The sequence below is a fragment of the Cololabis saira genome, chromosome 13, assembly GCF_033807715.1.
Source record: "Cololabis saira isolate AMF1-May2022 chromosome 13, fColSai1.1, whole genome shotgun sequence".
Classification (NCBI taxonomy): domain Eukaryota; kingdom Metazoa; phylum Chordata; class Actinopteri; order Beloniformes; family Belonidae; genus Cololabis; species Cololabis saira.
Genome location: NC_084599.1, coordinates 19,155,604 through 19,174,983, shown reverse-complemented (window position 1 = coordinate 19,174,983; position 19,380 = coordinate 19,155,604). Strand labels below are relative to the sequence as shown.

The 19,380-nt window shown below is 40.5% G+C and overlaps 1 protein-coding gene across 1 annotated transcript in view; it reads left to right on the top strand.

Moving 5' to 3' along the window:
* Positions 1-3,060: 3,060 nt before the first annotated feature.
* atf6 (activating transcription factor 6) overlaps positions 3,061-19,380 on the top strand; it is a 39,024-nt gene continuing 22,704 nt past the window's right edge. The window contains exons 1-7 of the mRNA XM_061738142.1: positions 3,061-3,266; positions 14,227-14,303; positions 14,614-14,692; positions 14,956-15,053; positions 16,025-16,127; positions 16,255-16,458; positions 18,596-18,765. Of these exons, the coding sequence (XP_061594126.1) occupies positions 3,167-3,266; positions 14,227-14,303; positions 14,614-14,692; positions 14,956-15,053; positions 16,025-16,127; positions 16,255-16,458; positions 18,596-18,765 (831 nt within the window). The 5' untranslated portion in view covers positions 3,061-3,166. The remainder of the gene's footprint in view (positions 3,267-14,226; positions 14,304-14,613; positions 14,693-14,955; positions 15,054-16,024; positions 16,128-16,254; positions 16,459-18,595; positions 18,766-19,380) is intronic.

Sequence of the window (19,380 nt, the reverse complement as noted above, 5' to 3'; positions counted from 1 at the left end):
TTGTTTGATTCCACATCTTGTGAAAAGTTGTGGGGAAAGCATTTCAAGTTCCAAAAAGTTGAGATTATGACGTAGATGTGATGATTCTCTTGGGTGGTACGATTCAAATAATTGTAAATTGTGGTTTTTGGCCAAAAGGGGATACACATTAAAGCAGAATCTAAGCTGTTCAGTCAACATATAGTATGAGGCTAACCCGTTAATCTGCCGTCCATGTCTGTGTGTTATGGGGGTTTACAGACAATCAATATGATGAGCCTTAGATTGTTGCAGACAAAAGATGCTATCCATTACTACTCACACAAGCTTGCTTTGTCATTATCATCACTACACATCTAAGTATTCACTTATATGTCTTAAGGATGTTTGAACAGTGTAAGAGCGGACTACAACATTGGACAGAGTCACACACAGACCTAAATATGCACAAAATGTTGGAGTATCATTGATTTAATTTACAAAATAGCTTTCAGAGGATTTATATTACACTGTAAGTGGACTGCAGACTCCAGGCAGATGGTTGACCTTTATATTACTCATCACCTTGCAGTAATAAGTTAAGACAGACTAGGGACTTGTTCTTTTTGCAAGGAGCTGAACCAGACCACCTCAGGTTAATCTTGCCATGTCCTGAAATGCCCATGAGGGATTAGGCTCAATGTACACCTGCTGCTGATTTTTAACACACGGAGTCTCTGATGACCATGGCATCTCAACATCCCAGCGTCAAAGAATATAGTTTAAAAGAGCTGGTCGAATTTAAAATATTTGATGTCTTTCCATGTAATTTTCTCACATAATAAATATAGGATGTCCATGTTTCAGTATCCAATGAAGTGTATGTATATATTTGATCTGTAATTGTCAAATGATGTTGATTGAAAAGTGTGCTAATAATAATAATAATGATAAATGTATTATTAATCACAATATTACATTAAAATGATAATAATTTTCTATAACAACATTTATTTTCTGAATGACAATCATAATTATAAGAATGTTGAATAACCATATGCATGGAGAATGAAAAAAAGACTATTTAAAACCCATAATATGCCATAATCTTTTTCCATATTTTGTCCCCTCTGCTTTATTTTATTTATGAGCTTAATTAGCCTTTTTGCATTTACGTAGACACCAAAGCTTTTTCCATTTTTAGCACTTATAATGCTGTCGTTTCTTCTCACAACACTTGAAAGACATTGGGAACGTAGTTCAGATTTTATCTCATCAGATTCTTCTCATAAACAGGCCTTAAGGTGTGCAACAGGAGTCGTTGCTGTTACATTTTGTTTGTGTTTCAAAACGAAGACATTCTTAACATAAATGCAGCTTCTGGGAAAACAAAAGCTCATTTTTGGAAGATGAAGTTTGAAGTAGCGTTTGTGAATGTCACTCTGCACTGTTGTACTTGAAAAGAAGTTTCCCACAATAATTCCCTGCCAGTGTGGTTATATCGCCTTTTGAAGAATGATGGTTCTTGATGCCGTGCCATCTAAAGATTGGTGTCACGTTTAATCCTGCAACCTTGCCCTTTACAGGCTGGAATTCATCCAAATTCATTAAATAGTTAAACGATGTGATTGACTGTACATGGAGAAATAGCATTATTATTATTATTAGTAGCAGCTTGTGGTCGTAAAAGTGGTATCATACATACATATATTCTGTTTTAACTAACTCTACTAGCCCTAAATTCCCTCCATCCAAACAGTTTTTAGAATGTTTTTCAGACTTGAAACCCAGAAATAGATTGACAAGCCAAAACATGGTGACAGCTGAGCTCCACCCCCCTCCCCGTGACCCGGAGTAGATTGAAATGGATATGAAAAGTATATTAGAAGTAGGAGTGAAATAGTTTGGATTCATGCTGTCTGCAATTAAACCACATTCAAAGTAAAAAAGGGAAGTCAGAGATTTTTGATTATTATTATTGTTATTTATAATTGTATGTTTTCAATACTTACTCTTTAATAGAGTCTACTGCCTATGAGCTTAATAGGTTTTAAAACCAGATACTTGAACTTGATGCCGTGACACTAAAGCACAATTCACACCTGAAAGTACTTCAGCGACACACTCGTCCCATAGAGGAACCTGCAATCCGTCCAAACTGCAGACGAGCACAACATACATTCAAATTGTCAAATAAATGTCAAGTTAAAAACCCGAATTGAAAGATAACAATTCAAAACCTATGCACACCTAGCCCGTCTCCACACAACTGAAATCTAGGTCCCTCCCCTGGGATTTGACACCTGAATTAAATCACTATGCTGCATTCAACAGCATTCACTAACCTGAAATTAAATTTTTTTAAAGTATTTTATTGACTACCCTATAAAAGGTTAAGATAGTTTGCTATAGGCCTATTTAAAACTTAAGGTTCTATTAGATAAAATCGGGTCGCTATATATTTATATTAAAAAAATATAAAAATAGGGAAAAAAAATCCTATTTTCAATAAATTTAGGTGAGTTCCTTAAGGTTTTTTCATGAGTCACCACTTGTTCCTATGTTCAGATTGCTTGCGTGGCGATACTGACAAACCGTGACCATTTTGACCACCACCCTTAAATAAAGCATAAATGATGTGTAAGGTGAAAAAAAAAATCACTATGGTGCATGGTTTTATAACAGTGTATTTTTCTCGGTGAATGAGAAATGGTTGTGGAAAGTGAGATGTTCCCGAGAAATACAAAAGTGAATCACAAGGATTTTTTTTAGTTCGTACGTACAAATCATTTGACATTTTTGTGATGTTCTTCTGCTTATGCAACAGCTACAATATGATACTGTTCTCATCCATACTCCAAGAGGTGTAGGTGCATAAGCCTCGTTAGTTTACTTTAGGATTTCACTTTTGATTGCTGAGTCACTTTACCTGTTTTCTGAGGATCATGAACTCTTCTACCCTTTTCAGAGGTCAACCAGAGAGCACGGTGTCGAGGGGTGGACACTGCTATCCCGCCCTCTTGTGGCCAAAAGAAGCATCGCACGTACAGAAGCGCTAGGCTTTGTTTGTCCCTCCGCGGCTCCCGTAGACGTGCGCTAAAGACAGACGTGTTACTAGAGGAAGTTTATCGCTTGACAGCTTCATGTGCGTTTCCGCTTGGATTCAACTCGTTACGGCGTGAAAAGTTACTCATGAATTTAAAAGAGAATGTCATCCGACTTAATATTAGACTTCAGAAATTGTCGACCAGATCCTGTGATGGATAGTGAAGCCGGCACCGGCTGTAAGGACCAGGGAGGAGAGTGGGGTAAGGAGCAGTCTTTCTAGAAAGACCCCACACACTGACAACAGCTTGTTATAGAAGCGACAAAGTCAGCGTATAAGACATGTATAAGTGTTGCTAAACAAGTCTGGCCCGTTTATAAAGTCTGAAGTTGTACAGAAACGCTTGAACGTGGGGGTTAGCCAGTTAGCCTGAGCTAAGTAGCTGATGTAACCTGGGGAGTGTGGATGTAAATAAAACTCAGCCCTGGGATTAAACACACACAACTATGTATTTAACATCGAAACCACACTAGCACTGAAAGCAGGAATATTTCTCGATTGACACAGCGCATTTTTAATGTCAAAATAGGTAGAAATAAATGGAAAATACTGTATAAAAGTATACTATTTATTCTAGCTTGTATCCATACTAGGGATGTAACGATACACTAATCTCACGATACGGTACGATACACAATATTGAGGTCACGATACGATACGATATTATAGCAGTATTTTTTTAACAACCTTGAATGTGGAACATATGGCTGGAAAAATGGTATTTTATTTTAAAGACACAAAATACAAAACAATGCTGTGTGTTTGCCCTATTTTTCCAGTTTGTAATGCTTTATAACTGTTTAAGTTTTAAAGAGAAAGCCAGGCCAACCATTTTCCACAAACTGAACTAAAAGTGAAGGTCAGGTTTGCATTATGCATCTTCAGTTTCATACAAGTACAAATATTTCGCCACAAACTGAATAGTTTCTTTCATGTATGATTTGACTTTTTTCTTTTCCAGAAATTTAACAACTAAAATTAAATAAATAAATAAAAGTAAATAAATACATACAATTTTACATAATAAAAAAAGATTTATTCATGCTCACCTTATAAGTGTAAGAGGAGATTTATTTTTGTTAAGGTTATTTTGGTAATTCAGGGTTCATTAGGTAGGATGCGCGTTACTAGTCAACACAATATATTCATATTAATAATAACCCAAAATTGCAATACACGTCACCTCCACGACACGTATTGTGACGTTTTTGTATCGCGAAATTTCGTGGCACGATATATTGTTACACCCCTAATCCATACATACATTGATGTTGCAAGGCAAGTTTATTTGTATAGCACAATTCAACACAAGGTAATTCAAAGTGCTTTACATCAACATTAAAAGTGGCAAGACATAATTAAACAGTAAAATGATAAGAAAAGAGATCAAATAATAAAAAGCACAAGTTGTTAAAAAGTAAGGGCAGTAGAGTACAGCAGGTAAGTATTTAATTTAAGAGTACGCTTCAGTAAACAGTAATGTTTTTAGGCCTGATTTAAAGGAGCTGACAGTTGGAGCAGACCTCAGGTCTGCAGGAAGTTTGTTCCCCCGGTGAGGAGCAGAATCACTGAATGCTGCCTCACCTGACATGTTACAGACATATAGTGTGATGAAAATAAATATTTGATATATTTAGCTCTACTTACAGATAAACTTTTGTTTAATTACAACACTTACATTTACATAAACAGAAATGTTGCATGTCATTTTCCACCAAAATCTTATAATTCTTTTTTTTTCCTGCCATTCTTTATCTTAATTGTGTGATGTTTTTATTGCAGTGATGTTTTTTTTTCATCTAATTGGTGTTAGAGAGCTTAGACATGAAATTTTATTGAAATTTCACTTTGCTTCAAGGTGAAAAATAAGTTAATAATAATAATCAATTTTATTTATAGAGCGCTTTTTAAAAGATCTCAAAGACGCGTCACAGACACAAAGATAAAACATCGAGATCAAGAACATTTTAAATTAAAAACTACAGGATTAAAAAAAAGGTAATAGGTAAAAGATAAGATAAAGGATAAGAAACAAATCACACATTAAAAGCTGTTCTGAAGAGGTGAGTTTTGAGATGCGATTTGAAGGTGGGTAAGTGTGTTCAGTTGTGGATGTGAGCGGGGAGAGTTCCAGAGGGGGCAGATATGGAGAAGGCTCCGTCGCCCCAGGTCCGGTGCACCAGGTCCGGTGCTTGGTTGTGAGTGGTGGAGACAGGAGGTTGGCATCGGAGGATGGGCCTGGTTGTAGAAGGCTTTGTGGGTGAGGAGGAGGACTTTGAAATGGATGCGTTGAGGGACAGGGATCCAGTGGAGTCTCTGGAGGACTGGGGGTGATGTGGTCACGGGAGTGGGTGTGAGTGAGCCGGCGAGCAGCAGAGTTTTGTATGTGTTGAAGTTTATCGAGGACCTTGGAGGACGAGCCTTAGAGAATGCTGTTGCAGTAGTTGAATCTGGATGTGATTGAAGGCATGGATGAGAGTTGTAAGTTCTAGCTTGATGTAACATACAAGTGACCTCTATGGATTTGCCTTGAAATTGGACAACCGGTTTTGTGACTGGGATGTGTACATTATGAAATTGAATGAACAGTGAGACACACACACATACACACACTTTCTAATTAAAACTTGGATTTTAAAGCACACCTCTAAAACAGTTGAAATGTTTTATGAAGGTGTGGTTTTAGGGCCAATCCCAATACACTCCCTACTTTCTACTACTAGACCTCACTCACTACCACTAGCCCTAAAAATGAGTAGGGCCCTTGTAATCTTCCCTAGGGATTGGGACACCTCTTGCTACGTCACTGCGTGGTTTACGTGCGGGTACGTAAGCGACTGCGTTGTTACGTTTGCACATACGTCACACCATATCAGGAAGCCGAGAGATAAAAGCAAGCTAGAAGCTGTTTTAATTTCCGCTGTAGCGCTGTTGATATGCCACTTTATTAAGTTTTAATATTTTTTCAGGCGTAAAAGTAACCGTTAAGATCCCCAACCTGGGCTCAGTTTATCCAAATAATGCCTGTTATGAAATTTGCACCGATGTTTTCGGGATGACAACAGCCTGCCGGCTCGGGAGCTGATTTATGGTTCCGCGTTAAATCGACGCAGAGCCTACGGCGTAGGGTACGGCGTACGGCGCGCGTCGCCGCGTAACCTACGCCGTAGGCTCTGCGTTGGTGTAACGCGGAACCATAAATCAGCCTTTATTCTGGCGAGATCTTTGCGAACAACGGGCAAACGAGTGATTATGTACATCCAGTGAGTGAATATTATGAAAGTAAAATATATATTTCTCACTAGAAATGTAATCAAAACACATTTTTATGCAGAAACTAACTCAAAATATTGATTTTATTCACTAAAAAATAAGAAATGTGCGCAGTGTTTCCTCTAGGAATTTTTTCAGCAGTGGGGGCATGCTTCCCGCTGGAGGCGGCGGCGTTGACTAGGCCTGGCCCAAAGCAATCGGCGTGTGGAAACTCAACAACAATAACGCCTGGCATGAGTGTCACAATGCTTAATTGTGGCTCATGATACTATTCTATCCAAATTATAGCAATAGCACTGATTTGACTAGATGTTGTGTTAAGAGCATAGTATTCTAGTTTAACTTGAATACTCTCTAACTCAGTCCCTCTGGTTGAACCAATACAAAACAGGTATCTGAAATACACAACACTGTATGAGTTATGAAAAATCACAATGTAAAGAGGGTGTAAATATACAGTTTAACTTGAATACTCACATAGAAATGAAGGTTGAATACTAACCTAAAAAAACAAACCAGCAATGCCATTTTTCTCAATGTTTAGGGATAAAGAGTTTCTTCAACAGGTCACTTTTTTTTGCAACTCTGTCATTGTCAAGGGACATGAGGATCTTTCTCTGTGGTCATAAGCATGAATGCTTCCAGGTGTTCTTGTGACTGTGTGCTCCCCCCTCACAAAAGAAAAACAGAGAAACATATTTTCTCATGAACAAATTTAATTGTCTGAAAGATGGTTCAAATGTTATTTCATTGCCCGAAAAATATGTTATTTTGTTACTTGGAAAATTTTAAATATGTTTTGTTGGTGAGAAAATATGTTTCTCTTATTTTTCTTAATTTTGTGAGGGGGGATATATATTGTTTTTCGGCACTACCTTGTTCTCTATAGCTGATATAACATGAATTACTCCTATGTGGGATCAATAAAGTTCTTATTTTTGCCATCTGAGAAAATTAAATATATTATATTTGGTGCCTAACTGTTTCCAACAATCTTTTTCATGTGGGAAGTCAGGATGACATTCCCTTCATCCAAATGCACTTTTGTTCTTATTCTACCAAAGTCCATGTTGTGTACCTTTCCAAAAAGACACATGTTTACAGCACCAATAATTTCTGTATTAATTCTGATTTTTGATCGATTTCTTTTTATGTTTTGAAGATAATTTTAAAAATAAAACCGGGTTAAACTTTAGCCAAAACGAGGCGTAGTTTAATAGAAAAACACAGAAAAACTCCCACAGGGAACTCAGAAATTCTTCACAAATAACTTAAAAATCACAGAGAGAAAAAAAAACACCAGCAAACTAACAAACAAAGCAACAAAGCTCAGAGTTAACAAAACGAACCAGCAATGCCGATGAACAACTCGCAGCCCCGCTCCTTAACTTCTCCTCCCGGGCTGCAGGTGGTTTAAGGATGATTTATGGTTCCGCGTTAAAACGACGCAGAGCCTACGGCGTAGGTTACGCCGAGGCGCGCGCCGTACGTTGCTGCGTCGATTTAACGCGGAACCATAAATCAAGGCTTCACAGCGCGACTCACTGTCCGCCGCGCAGCTCCTCGCCACGCCGACTCCACGCTCATATATTTAATAAATTTATAAACCCCATATATTTATAAAGCCCCGCCTGGCCGAGCCCTAACACTGTGGCCGGCCGCCATCCGTCCTGGACTACTGGCCGTTCTGTGATACTCCAGATCACACAGATGGCCAGTCCGCCTCAGTTGGCTAATAAGTCTACCTTTTCTCCGGTAATTCGCTGCCTTTATTTCTTACGGCAACTTCTCCTTTTTTTTTTTTCTTACGACGACTCTGACTCTGACTCTGACCTGGTGCCTGACGTGATGTCACTTTAGGCCGCGCTCTCGCGAGTAATTAACTCCAATAGGATCCCCCAAACACCCCACTCCCTCCCTCCCTCCCCTCCCCCCACCGTTGCGCTCATCATCACACAGGCTGTGCTGTGAAGGTGGAGAGATGCGGCGATGGTGCATTTGCAAAAAATAAAAAATAAAAAATTATAATAGAATTTTTTTTTCAGGCGTGGCGGCTATGATTCAGCAGTGGCGGGCCGCCACTGCTGAATGAATGTAGAGGAAACACTGGTGCGCCATGTTTTTTTTGTTTTTATTCAGCCTGCAAATGATGACGTAAAGCATTCTGGGAAATTTTTCTAGCCCTCGGTCAGCTAGTGAGCATCTGAAAACCCTCGCTCTGTAGGGTTAAATTCATACACCCTACCCCTCGTTTTCCGCACTACTCCTAGATGAAAAGAGGAATTGGGACACCACTACCCTCACGGGAGCGTGCAACATTTAGGGGTAGTGCTGAAAAGTAGGGGTAAGGGGGTGTATTGGGACTGGGCCTTAAAGTTGTTGTAGACCATGATCAAAAAACAAAAGAAAAAAACATAAAACCGTTTTTTTTCCCTCAAAACACCACTGTTGATTGTATAAACTAAAATATGTCGATGTCAATTTTATTTATATAGCACATTTAAAAACGACAGAGGTCGACCAAAGTGCTGTACAGTGTACATTTAAAATGAAACAATACCAAAAGAAAATACAGTACAGAGTGTAGAAACAATAAAATCAATAAAATCACTAACGTACTAGGATGGTCAATAAAATAGTAATAAAAAATAGAAAATAGACGGCAAAGAACAGACACACAAAGTGCACAATAACTTCTCACAGATGTAGGCCACTATTTACCGTACACCAAAAGCCAAAGAAAATAAATAAGTTTTCAAAGAAGACCTAATAACCTGGTGTGTGAGTGTGGACAAGTTCAGTAAGGTATTGGGGTGCCAAGCCATTCAGTGATTTAAAAACAAACAGCAAAATCTTATAATCAATTCTGTAGTGAACAGGAAGCCAGTGCAGGGAGGCCAGAACCGGGGTAATGTGGTCAAGCTTTCTAGTGCCAGTCAACAGTCAACAGCAGCATTCTGCACTAGCTGCAGGCGTCGCACAGAACGCTGATCTAAGCCCACATACAAAGTGTTGCAGTAATCTAGCCGTGACGTAATGAAGGCGTGAATGACCCTCTCCAAGTCTTTAGGAGATAGGTAGGGCTTCACTTTGGCCAGGAGCCTTAACTGAAAAAAAGCACCTTTAACTACGGACCCAATCTGTTATCAAATTTAAAATCACTATCAAAAGTGACACCAAGGCTTTTAATAAAATAATTCATTTTGGAACCAAGGGGGCCCAGAGCATCAGAGTCATTTAAAACAGCCGGATGCCCAAACACAATAACCTCAGTTTTATTTTCATTTAAATTCAAGAAATTTAGTTCCATCCAAACCTTAATGTCCTTAAGACAAGCTAGTAGAGGCTGCAGAGAGTCCTTACACTTTCATTTTAAAGGAAGGTAGATTTGGACATCATCGGCAAAGCAATGAAAAGAAACATCATGCTTTCGGAGAACAGAGCACAGAGGGAGCATATATAAAGAAAATAATAGTGGACCCAAAATGGAGCCTTGGGGCACCCCACAAGTAAAGGCGGGAATATACTCTACGCAGGTGGCTGCGTACTCTGCGTACGTGTTTGTTCGTCTCCCTGCGTACCCATGCGTACCTCGCGTACCACCCGAGTAGAGCCCGTCATACCGGTGGTGACCGATAGGGGGCAGTAAGCAGAGCAACAGTTGGAAAAGCTACTTATATTAAGTAGTAGCAGCAGCAGCGGTAGCAGATTAGAAAAACGAACACGTTTACAGGACAATATTGGATGATGTAGGAGATTATAACATCGTGTGAATGTGTTTGAATGTGTATGAATGTTGGTGGTGGTCGGAGGGGCCGTTTGGCGCGATATGGCAGCCACTCTTCCGTCAGTCTGCAGCTGAGCTGCGGCTACAGACGGAGCTACCGGGAGGATGTGTGTGAATGAATAATGATCTCTGTAAAGCTCTGGGTGCCTTGAAGGAGCTATATAAAACCACAGCATTATTATTATTACTCTTTATTAATTTGTATTACTTATTTATATTACTTTTTTACCCCCTCCCCTGTGTGTGTGTGTGTGTGTGTGTGTGTGTGTGTGTGTGTGTACTTCTGCTACGTGAGTTTCCCCGTTGAGGGAGTAATAAAGGACTATTTTATCTTATTTTATTATTATTGCTTATTATCAAAAATGGATAGTCTGTCCAGACTAATTTATCCGGGATTCTCCTTACCCATCTCAACAAGAATGACGAAACAATAAATCCAGTTAATTTTAAGTTCATATGGAGAAGTAGATGTCAATATATAAGAAAGATTAACATGGTAAAAAACTATGATGATGTTGAATGTGATCGATTTCAATATTATGAATGGTGTCTTGAAACTGAAATAGTTACAATCTTTCCTTTATAAATAGACATTCCATCTGATTTATTGTTCCTTTGCAAGTCATTCAATAGTATTTTTATTGAAAAACAGAGTATTTAAAATAAAATAAGTCCCGTCAATTGACTCCTGGCTCCCGGCTCCGCTTCCTCCCGGCTCCGCGGCTCGGCGCGTACCTCCGCCGGGGCTCGGCGGCCGGGGCTCGGCGGCCGGGGCTCGGCGGCCGGGGCTCGGCGGCCGGGGCTCGGCGGCCGGGGCTCGGCGGCCGGGGCTCGGCGGCCGGGGCTCGGCGGCCGGGGCTCGGCGGCCGGGGCTCCAGCATATTTTACCGGACAAAGTCCGGCAATTACCGGACAACGGAAACCCTGAGGGGAACCTGCATGGGGAACTTTCTCCAGGGGAGAGCAGCAGTGCCAGCCGGGATCAGACCGGGAACAGCGATACTAGCGGCCAGAGCGAGAACTGCAGGTCGCGTACGCGTTCAGTGTCTTTTTGAGAACGTGCACGTCGACGCGTCAAATGAACGCAGGATACGCAGGATATGCGTGACGTGACGTCACACGTATCCTGCGTCGCGCGTACGCGTTCTGAACGGCAAGTATATACAGCCCTTAAGGCGGGAATATACTCTACGCAGGTGGCTGCGTATCCTGCGTACCCTGCAAACGTGTCTGTTCATGCTCCACTGCGTACCTCGCGCTGACCTCGCGTACCACCCGAGTAGAGCCTGTCATACCGATGGTGACCGATAGGGGGCAGTAAGCAGAGCAACAGTTGGAAAAGCTACTTATATTAAGTAGCAGAAGTAGTAGCAGCAGCAGCGGTAGCCGATTAGAAAAACAAACACTTTTACAGGACAATATTGGATGATGTAGGAGATTATAACATCGTGTGAATGTGTATGAGTGTGTATGAATGTTTGGTGGTGGTCGGAGGGGCCGTTTGGCGCGATATGGCAGCCACGCTTCCGTCAGTCTGCAGGGCAGCTGCGGCTACAAACGGAGCTACCGGGAGGATGTGTGTGAATGAATAATGATCTCTGTAAAGCTCTGGGAGCCTTGAAGGAGCTATATAAAACCACAGCATTATTATTATTATTACTCTTTATTAATTTGTATTACTTATTTATATTACTGTTTTACCCCCTTCCCTGTATGTGTGTGTGTGTTGCTGCTACGTGAGTTTCCCCGTTGAGGGAGTAATAAAGGACTATTTTATCTTATCTTATTATTATTGCTTATTATCAAAAGTGGATAGTCTTTCCAGACTAATTTATCCAGCATTCTCCTTACCCATCTCAACAAGAATGACCAAACAATAAATCCAGTTAATTTTAGGTTCATATGGAGAAGTAGATGTCAATATATAAGAAAGATTAACATGGTAAAAAAATGTATTGTTCCTAATATGATTCCAAGTCATTCATTCATTCATTTGCAAGTCATTCAATAGTATTTTTATTGAAAAACAGAGTATTTAAAATAAAATAAGTCCCGTCAATTGACTCCTGGCTCCCGGCACCGCTTCCTCCCGGCTCCGGGAGGCACCGAGGCTCGGCGCGTACCTCCGCCGGGGCTCGGCCGCCGGGGCTCCGCCGGGGGTCCGCCGGGGGTCGGCCGACCCCCGGCGGCCGAGGCTCGGCGGCCGGGGCTCGGCGGCCGGGGCTCGGCGGCCGGGGCTCGGCGGCCGGGGCTCGGCATCCGCGGTACTCCCGGGGACTCTAGTCCCGCAGCACCAGTGGGTATTTTGACCGGAGAGATTATAAAATACCGGACTTCGGCATATTTTACCGGACAACGGAAACCCTGGGGGGAAGTTAAATATTGCATAAATATATGCACGGGGAACTTTCTCCAGGGGAGAGCAGCAGTGCCAGCCGGGATCAGACCGGGAACAGCGATACTAGCGGCCAGAGCGAGAACTGCAGGTCGCGTACGCGTTCAGTGTCTTTTTGAGAACGTGCACGTCGACGCGTCAAATGTACGCAGGATACGCAGGATACGCGAGACGTGACGTCACGCGTATCCTGCGTCTCGCGTACGCGTTCTGAACTGCAAGTATAAACGCGGCTTTAAGAGAGGCCAGACTGGAGGAGAAATCACCCAAGTGGACAGAAAAAGACCTGTCAGTCAAATATCACTGAAGCAGCATGAGAGCCGAACCTTTGATACCCACAGAGTTTTCCAGGCGTGACAACAAGGTCCTATGCAACAATATCAAAGGCAGCGGTCAAATCTAAGGTCACCAGAATAGCTGAAGTTAGAAAGAACGGAGGGGTCCAAATTTGGCTTTTTGATTAGTGGCTGCACAATAGCATGTTTAAAAGGAGCTGGAAAACACTCTGAGCTAAAACAGGTATGAATCAAAACAAGAATAAAAAAACCAAGTGAAGGAAAAAACCTCTTTAAAAAGGCGAGAGGGAATACTGTCCTAGAGTCAGTTAGTGGGCCGTAGCTCACGAACAACATCAGACAGTGAGGGCATTGATATGGGCTCAAACTGATCAAAAACAGCTAGGCATGTATAACTATATATATATATATATATATATATATATAAATCAAAATAACTTTGATCATTAAAAAAATGACAACCATTGCCATAAGCTTTAGTGCCATGTCTGTACTTTTTTTTTCTCCTCTCTGATTCCAAGCCAACACGTAACTAACTCCTGATTTAACAAGGTTGTCAGTGACTCTAAAACCAAGAAAGAAACAATGCTTAAGACTGAAAATCCAAACATTGTTGATATGCTTGTCAGAAATAGGTTGGCACTTATTCATGTTTGACTTTCACGAAAGGAAAATTGGCTTTGAAATCCTGAATAAAAGACTTTTCCTTGCCACCGGGGAAATGGAGCATTCATCTCATGACAGATCCAAGATTGACTAAAAGTAACCAAATCTTCTCGGCCTGAATGTGTGTCTGACATCTGTGTGCTTCAGCCATGGGATAACATTTATTTGCAATTTCATAATCTTCACTCTGTGCAAAGTCTGATTGGATTTATCCTGAAGTCAACTGACTTCATGTCCTTGGGATGTGACGTGATCATAAATTTGTGCATAAGAGTGAAGGACGGCACTCACAGACGGACGGCCTGTCTCTTTCCTCCCTCACCTTACACCCCCGCCACAATGAAGCTGCCACACTAACACTCAATCAAACGGATGAACTGCACATGTAACTGACAAAGTCCTCAGACAACATCACTCAGAAATGAGTCAGAATCCGTGCTGCTTTCTTAAACGTGTCACTGGTGTTGAACAGCCGGTAGCAAGGTCAAACGCGCAAAGTCCCTCAGCTACTCGTGTCAGTAATCGTGAAGTTGATCTAACAGTGTCTGAGTATTTATTTATTTAATTCTTAAAGCACTAAAATGTCATGAAAATGGCATGAAAAAACCCAATCAATTTCATAAATATAGATATCTTTCCTATTTTAATTCCAAAACACTCAAGGTCTTTTTGTACCAGTAACGGTAAGAGCCGATCTCTGACTACTGACGCCTTTTGTGTTGTGTGTATGGTGGTTTTTATGCAGACATAAGCCTGTTTGATGAGCTGGATAACCTGGGAGATGCAGATGAGCTGCTGGATGCCCTCGAGAGTGCTGGCTACGTGAGTAATTCACCCTCTCAGTAAAGTTAGAGCTCTGCCTCGTCTGCACTGGATGTTACAGTACGTAAAGACGGGTGACACAGGAGTTTCATTAGCTATGCTTTTTCAATGGTTTTAATTGTCGTTTCGGATTCCAACTCTTAATTTGTACAACCTTTTATTACATTTGGCAGTATTGTAATAAGTTCAGGAAAAAGAAAAGTTTAGTTTTATTTTTCTCTAGCTGTTTGAAATTTGTATTTCCCATGATGTCTGTTGTTTATTTCATTTAAAGATATAGGTAAATATAACACTTTTTTTTTTCTCCCAGAGTATTGAAGGTCCAGATCTGGATTTTGACCTCAACATTCCTCCTTGGAATGAAATCGACACAAGCAGCACATGCACAGGTGCAGCAACACAAACGTTTTTCTTTATTACTTTTCTGCAAAATAATTGCAGTCAAACCTGATTTGCTGGATCAGTCAATTATGGCTTTCTGTTGCAAGAACTGTTATGTTTAAATCAGACTTTTAGGTTATTTTTTCAATTGAAATAGTCAAACTGTTTACTTAGGGCTTTTTTTGGCTGAAAAAGATTTGCATTTATAAATTGCAAAATGCAACTGGGGTAAGAGTAGTGCCTCGTGTGCTTTGCGTCCTTGTGCATCCAGATGGTGAGGTGAGCGTGGACTCTCTGTCACCTGCCCACTCTCTGAGCTCCGTCCCCTCTCCTGTCTCTGTGGAAACCTCGTCTCCTTACTCCATACAGGTAAGTTACCATCTTCAACTCTTAGCCTTTTCTAGTTTTCTCTATTTGAATTAGATTTCCAATGCAAATGAGCACCATTGTCAGTATTTACATATGTCCCCACCGTTGAATGCAGTTGGAACAAAGAAAGAAAAGAAAAAAAAAAACGCTCATCCAGATGGTCTTCAAACATCGACAGCTGCTCTTTCCTTTTGGACAGAGATGTTCACACACACACACACACACGCGCTTGAGACGCTTATTAGCAAAATCCTTAAACACCTTGTCAGACTAATGATTCACTGTCAATCTCAGCTGTGGGCTAACCCCTCGTTAAGAAAAAGGTGCTGACAACTTCAGCCACATTAGCATAATTTATCAGTCAGAAGTTTTCACAGTGTGTCAAAACAAGGATCAGGGTTACATATTTTTATGGCCTAACAGTCGGCACACTTGTGTCTGTTAATCTCCATGACGATCCAAGGACACCTCGTCTTTGCATATCGTCAAGGGCAGTGGATCTTTTTATCTAGTTCGCCTAAGTCATATATTTTACATGCAGTATAAAGTGGCTATGAAATAGCTACACTGAAAACAATGGCAAGTAATCAGATTAATATGGTTGTCAGCATTAATGAACATTTTATGTCAATTTTATCTAATTAGGGAAAAGCAAAGACTGATGGAGTATCATTTATTTTGCTCCAATAAACTGCGATTTTTATTTAGTATTTATATTTGAAAATGCAGTCTAATGGAGTAATCGTGTGACAATTTCAAAAACCTAGTTTGACTACTTCACTAAATCATGAAAGAAAGTATGAAAGATTGATCTTGATCCTTTTTCTCCCACCTACTTGCATTACACTGATAAGTTTGTTGTAGTCTTGTTGGTGTGGGGACCTAGGAATGTTTCTTCCGAAAAGTCTGACAACCACTTTCTCCATACAGCTAGACATGAGATTTAAAGTCTGATGTGTTTCTCCATCCAGGATGAGGCTCTCTCTCCATTGTCAGTTTGGCCAGACACCACTGGCTTTCCTGAAATCTCTCCCCCACCTAAGAAAGCCACAAAGAGGACCACACAGGCACCAGGTGAGGCAATCTCAACCATCAAACTTCTGTAAATTCCTGAAGTAAGCATTACCTCTACTCACTTGAATTTTGTTTTTATTATCTCAACCCATCCACCCATGAACATTTCAATATACACACATCACAGCTAAACCAGCTCAGCCAGTCAAGAGGCCAATCCGGACTGGTCCCAAGATCTCCATCCAGCCTAAACCAATGATCACAGCTGTGCCCTTGGCTCCAGCAGCAGCCACCTTACAGGCCAAGACGATCATCATTCAGCCTCTGCAGACCACCGTTCTGCCTGTGGTGAAACCAGCTCCGGTCAGCATTCAACCAGCGCCCCCTCCAGGTCAGAGCTCACACTGCAACACATTTTGTATATCGACTCACTACTCCTTATTGCATCAGACTACTACACTGAAAAGATTAGCCAACTGTAAGAGTAACTACTCTGAATAATTTGTTCATAACTATCATTTAGACATGCTACTATATTGATAGTGTGTGATTAGTAATACATTTGGTTGCTGTTTATACACAAACAGTAATATAGTTGCTGTCTTGACCAGAAGATGGTGCTATAACCTTACTTCTTCCTCAGCTGTGAACCTCAGTTGGGCACACTAATCTGCTTTATAGTGAAATGATGTTGATTAAATCTGACATTCAATGCTTGTAACCAAAATATGTCCAAATTCTGCAAAAATGTCTGGAGCGTGAACAGCAAATCATAAACATGCATTCAACCCCCATTAAAATGAAAGGGCAATCATGGGTTGCTATGTGTGTCGTAAATAAAAGTCACCGTTGTCCTTTTTGTGGTTTTAGCTCGCATGGTATGTTGTTACATCAGGAATATCTAAGCCAGCGTAAATATGTCATTGCATGGGACCCTTGTGGGCGGAGAATCTGACCCTTCAAGAAGTAAACTTGAACTTGGCTCCGCTGTCTGTCTCATACTGGCCGAGATGGCTGATTGTTTAATCCAAGTGTAAAAACCCAGATGGATCTCATATGAAGCCTGCCCAGAGTTATGACTCTTGTTGGTTTAAAATTTCTTCAATTTTCACAGTTAGGCAGGACAGCCTAATTTATTTATTTGAACAAAAGAAATTGGGGATATTTACTAACTGATTCATATTTTATGGAATAGAATGACTTATGCTTTTAGCTGTGTTTGACATATGACCTTATGAATTCTTCTTACAGATAGTGAACTTGTGTACAAGTCAGGGTGCTGACACCCCATATATTTGATAGAAGAACTAGTTAACCCTTCCAGATGATTAGCAGTGACACATCATTTAGCATTAGAGGTGAAGGCTGCAGGGTAACTGTAATGAATGGTTCCTGGCTTTGGCCTACTGGGAAAGCTGACCTGGATCCGGCATCTACATGAGCAAGACATTGAACTGACTTGGAAATGCTGCATTTTTTTTATACATCTTGTTTATTTCTTTTAGCTCTTAAATGTGGGCACATGTGTATGTGTGTTCAGACACATAAGTCATACACCTTTCAGTCTGGAATGTGGAAGTTAAAGACCACAGACGAGGTGGCAACTATAATCTGTACCTGCGCTGTAACACAGAAAGCCCTGTTAAAGTTAAAGACAAGAGGTTGATGTGGAGAAGCTCTTGGAGGAACAGTACCATTTGCAACTGGAGGCTCATTGAGATAGAAACTGATTTCATTTCTAGTCAAAAGCAGGTTAATAGTCTTTGTCATACAGTTGACATTAATGTTTCCGAAATCCATTGTCAACCCTTTAACATTTTCTTTTCTCTTCTAAATATGACATAAGTCATTTTTAGATTTTCACACAAGTCCTAAGATTAGTTAATGTATAACATGTGTCTGGGCTCAAATTAGCAGCCTTCTGATTGGACCGTGACCTATTCCTCTCGCTGATTCCCTTTTTGTGGAGACCAAGTCCGCAGAAATGTCAGTACTTCATTTCAGAGTTTAACAAAAGGTATCCAGATTCACTATGCAATGCAATGAGATCTCGATTTGTCTGCGCTCCAGCTTTCCAAGTTAGAAGTTTTTGCGTAATTATTAATAAACAAATAGCAGTACACATTCCACTCAGTTCCTGTATATGTAGAGAAAAAAAAATGTAATTGGCCTTTTTTTTTTCTTTTTTGAAAGAAATGATCATCCAGTATGGTATACAGTGTTTTATGTGGCTGATAAAATATCAGAAACTTTTACTTTATTGTCTGCTGTGGGGTGGTGCAGCAGTAACTGCAACCTTATGTTTCTTGCATCAGTTGGTCAGTCATGACTTTCATAAGGGAGCGAGTTTACTGGGTTCCTCTGCACAGCTTCAACTGTACAACTCTCATGATAGTAATTATAACACAAGAACACATTTATGTAGACGCATAATAAGAGTCTGCATAGTTAGCAGTGCAGTAAAAGTATGATTAGAGTTTAGTGAAAACCTGCAATTTGAAAATATGCATGTGTTGTTTCTTGTTCAGGTCGTTCCATCGTGCTGTCCCAGCCAAGCCAGTTACTGCACATCCAGACACCACAGGCCATCTCTGGCAGCGTGGTTACCATGCCAACGCTCAGCCAAGAGAAGCCTGTCCCCGTAGCTGCACCGCCACTGGTTTCTGTCACACTTCGGAGCCCTTCCTCAGATGATGACGTAAGTCGCTAAACACTGAGATGTCACGCTTTGACAACAGCAACTGATGTAGTTACTTTTATCCAGAAAGACAAAATATCAACTACTTTGTTGTAGTGGTGTAATGATCAATCGATCTGTGTTATCAATGACCTTTAGTAGTCTGTTATTATTTAAGGAACCAACTGTTTGTTATTTAACTGTCTCGCAGAACCCAGTAAAAATGAGAAAATAAATGACTGCGATTTGAAATGAGTGGAAGTGATTGTGATCAATCAACAAATATAAAATATTATCTTGTATTAATCAGGAGGTCCAGAATCAAAACAGTATCATGGCAGACTTTATGATACTGGTAAACATCATCATCCAGTCAATCGATATGATATTGATCTTGATGAAACTTGGGATTTGCAGCCGTACTTTGTTGTCATTCTCATAGTTTGTCTTAATTGACTCACCGTAAACAGTCAACAGGATTCAAGAGATACTACACACCGTGTAGATGTATGATCACGCACAGAAAGCAGTTTATTGACTTATTTTTGTTGCCACATTGAATTTAATTTAATTAGAGAGAAAAATGAATCTACTACGACTGTCATTTAGCAGACGCTTTTATCCAAAGCGACAAAC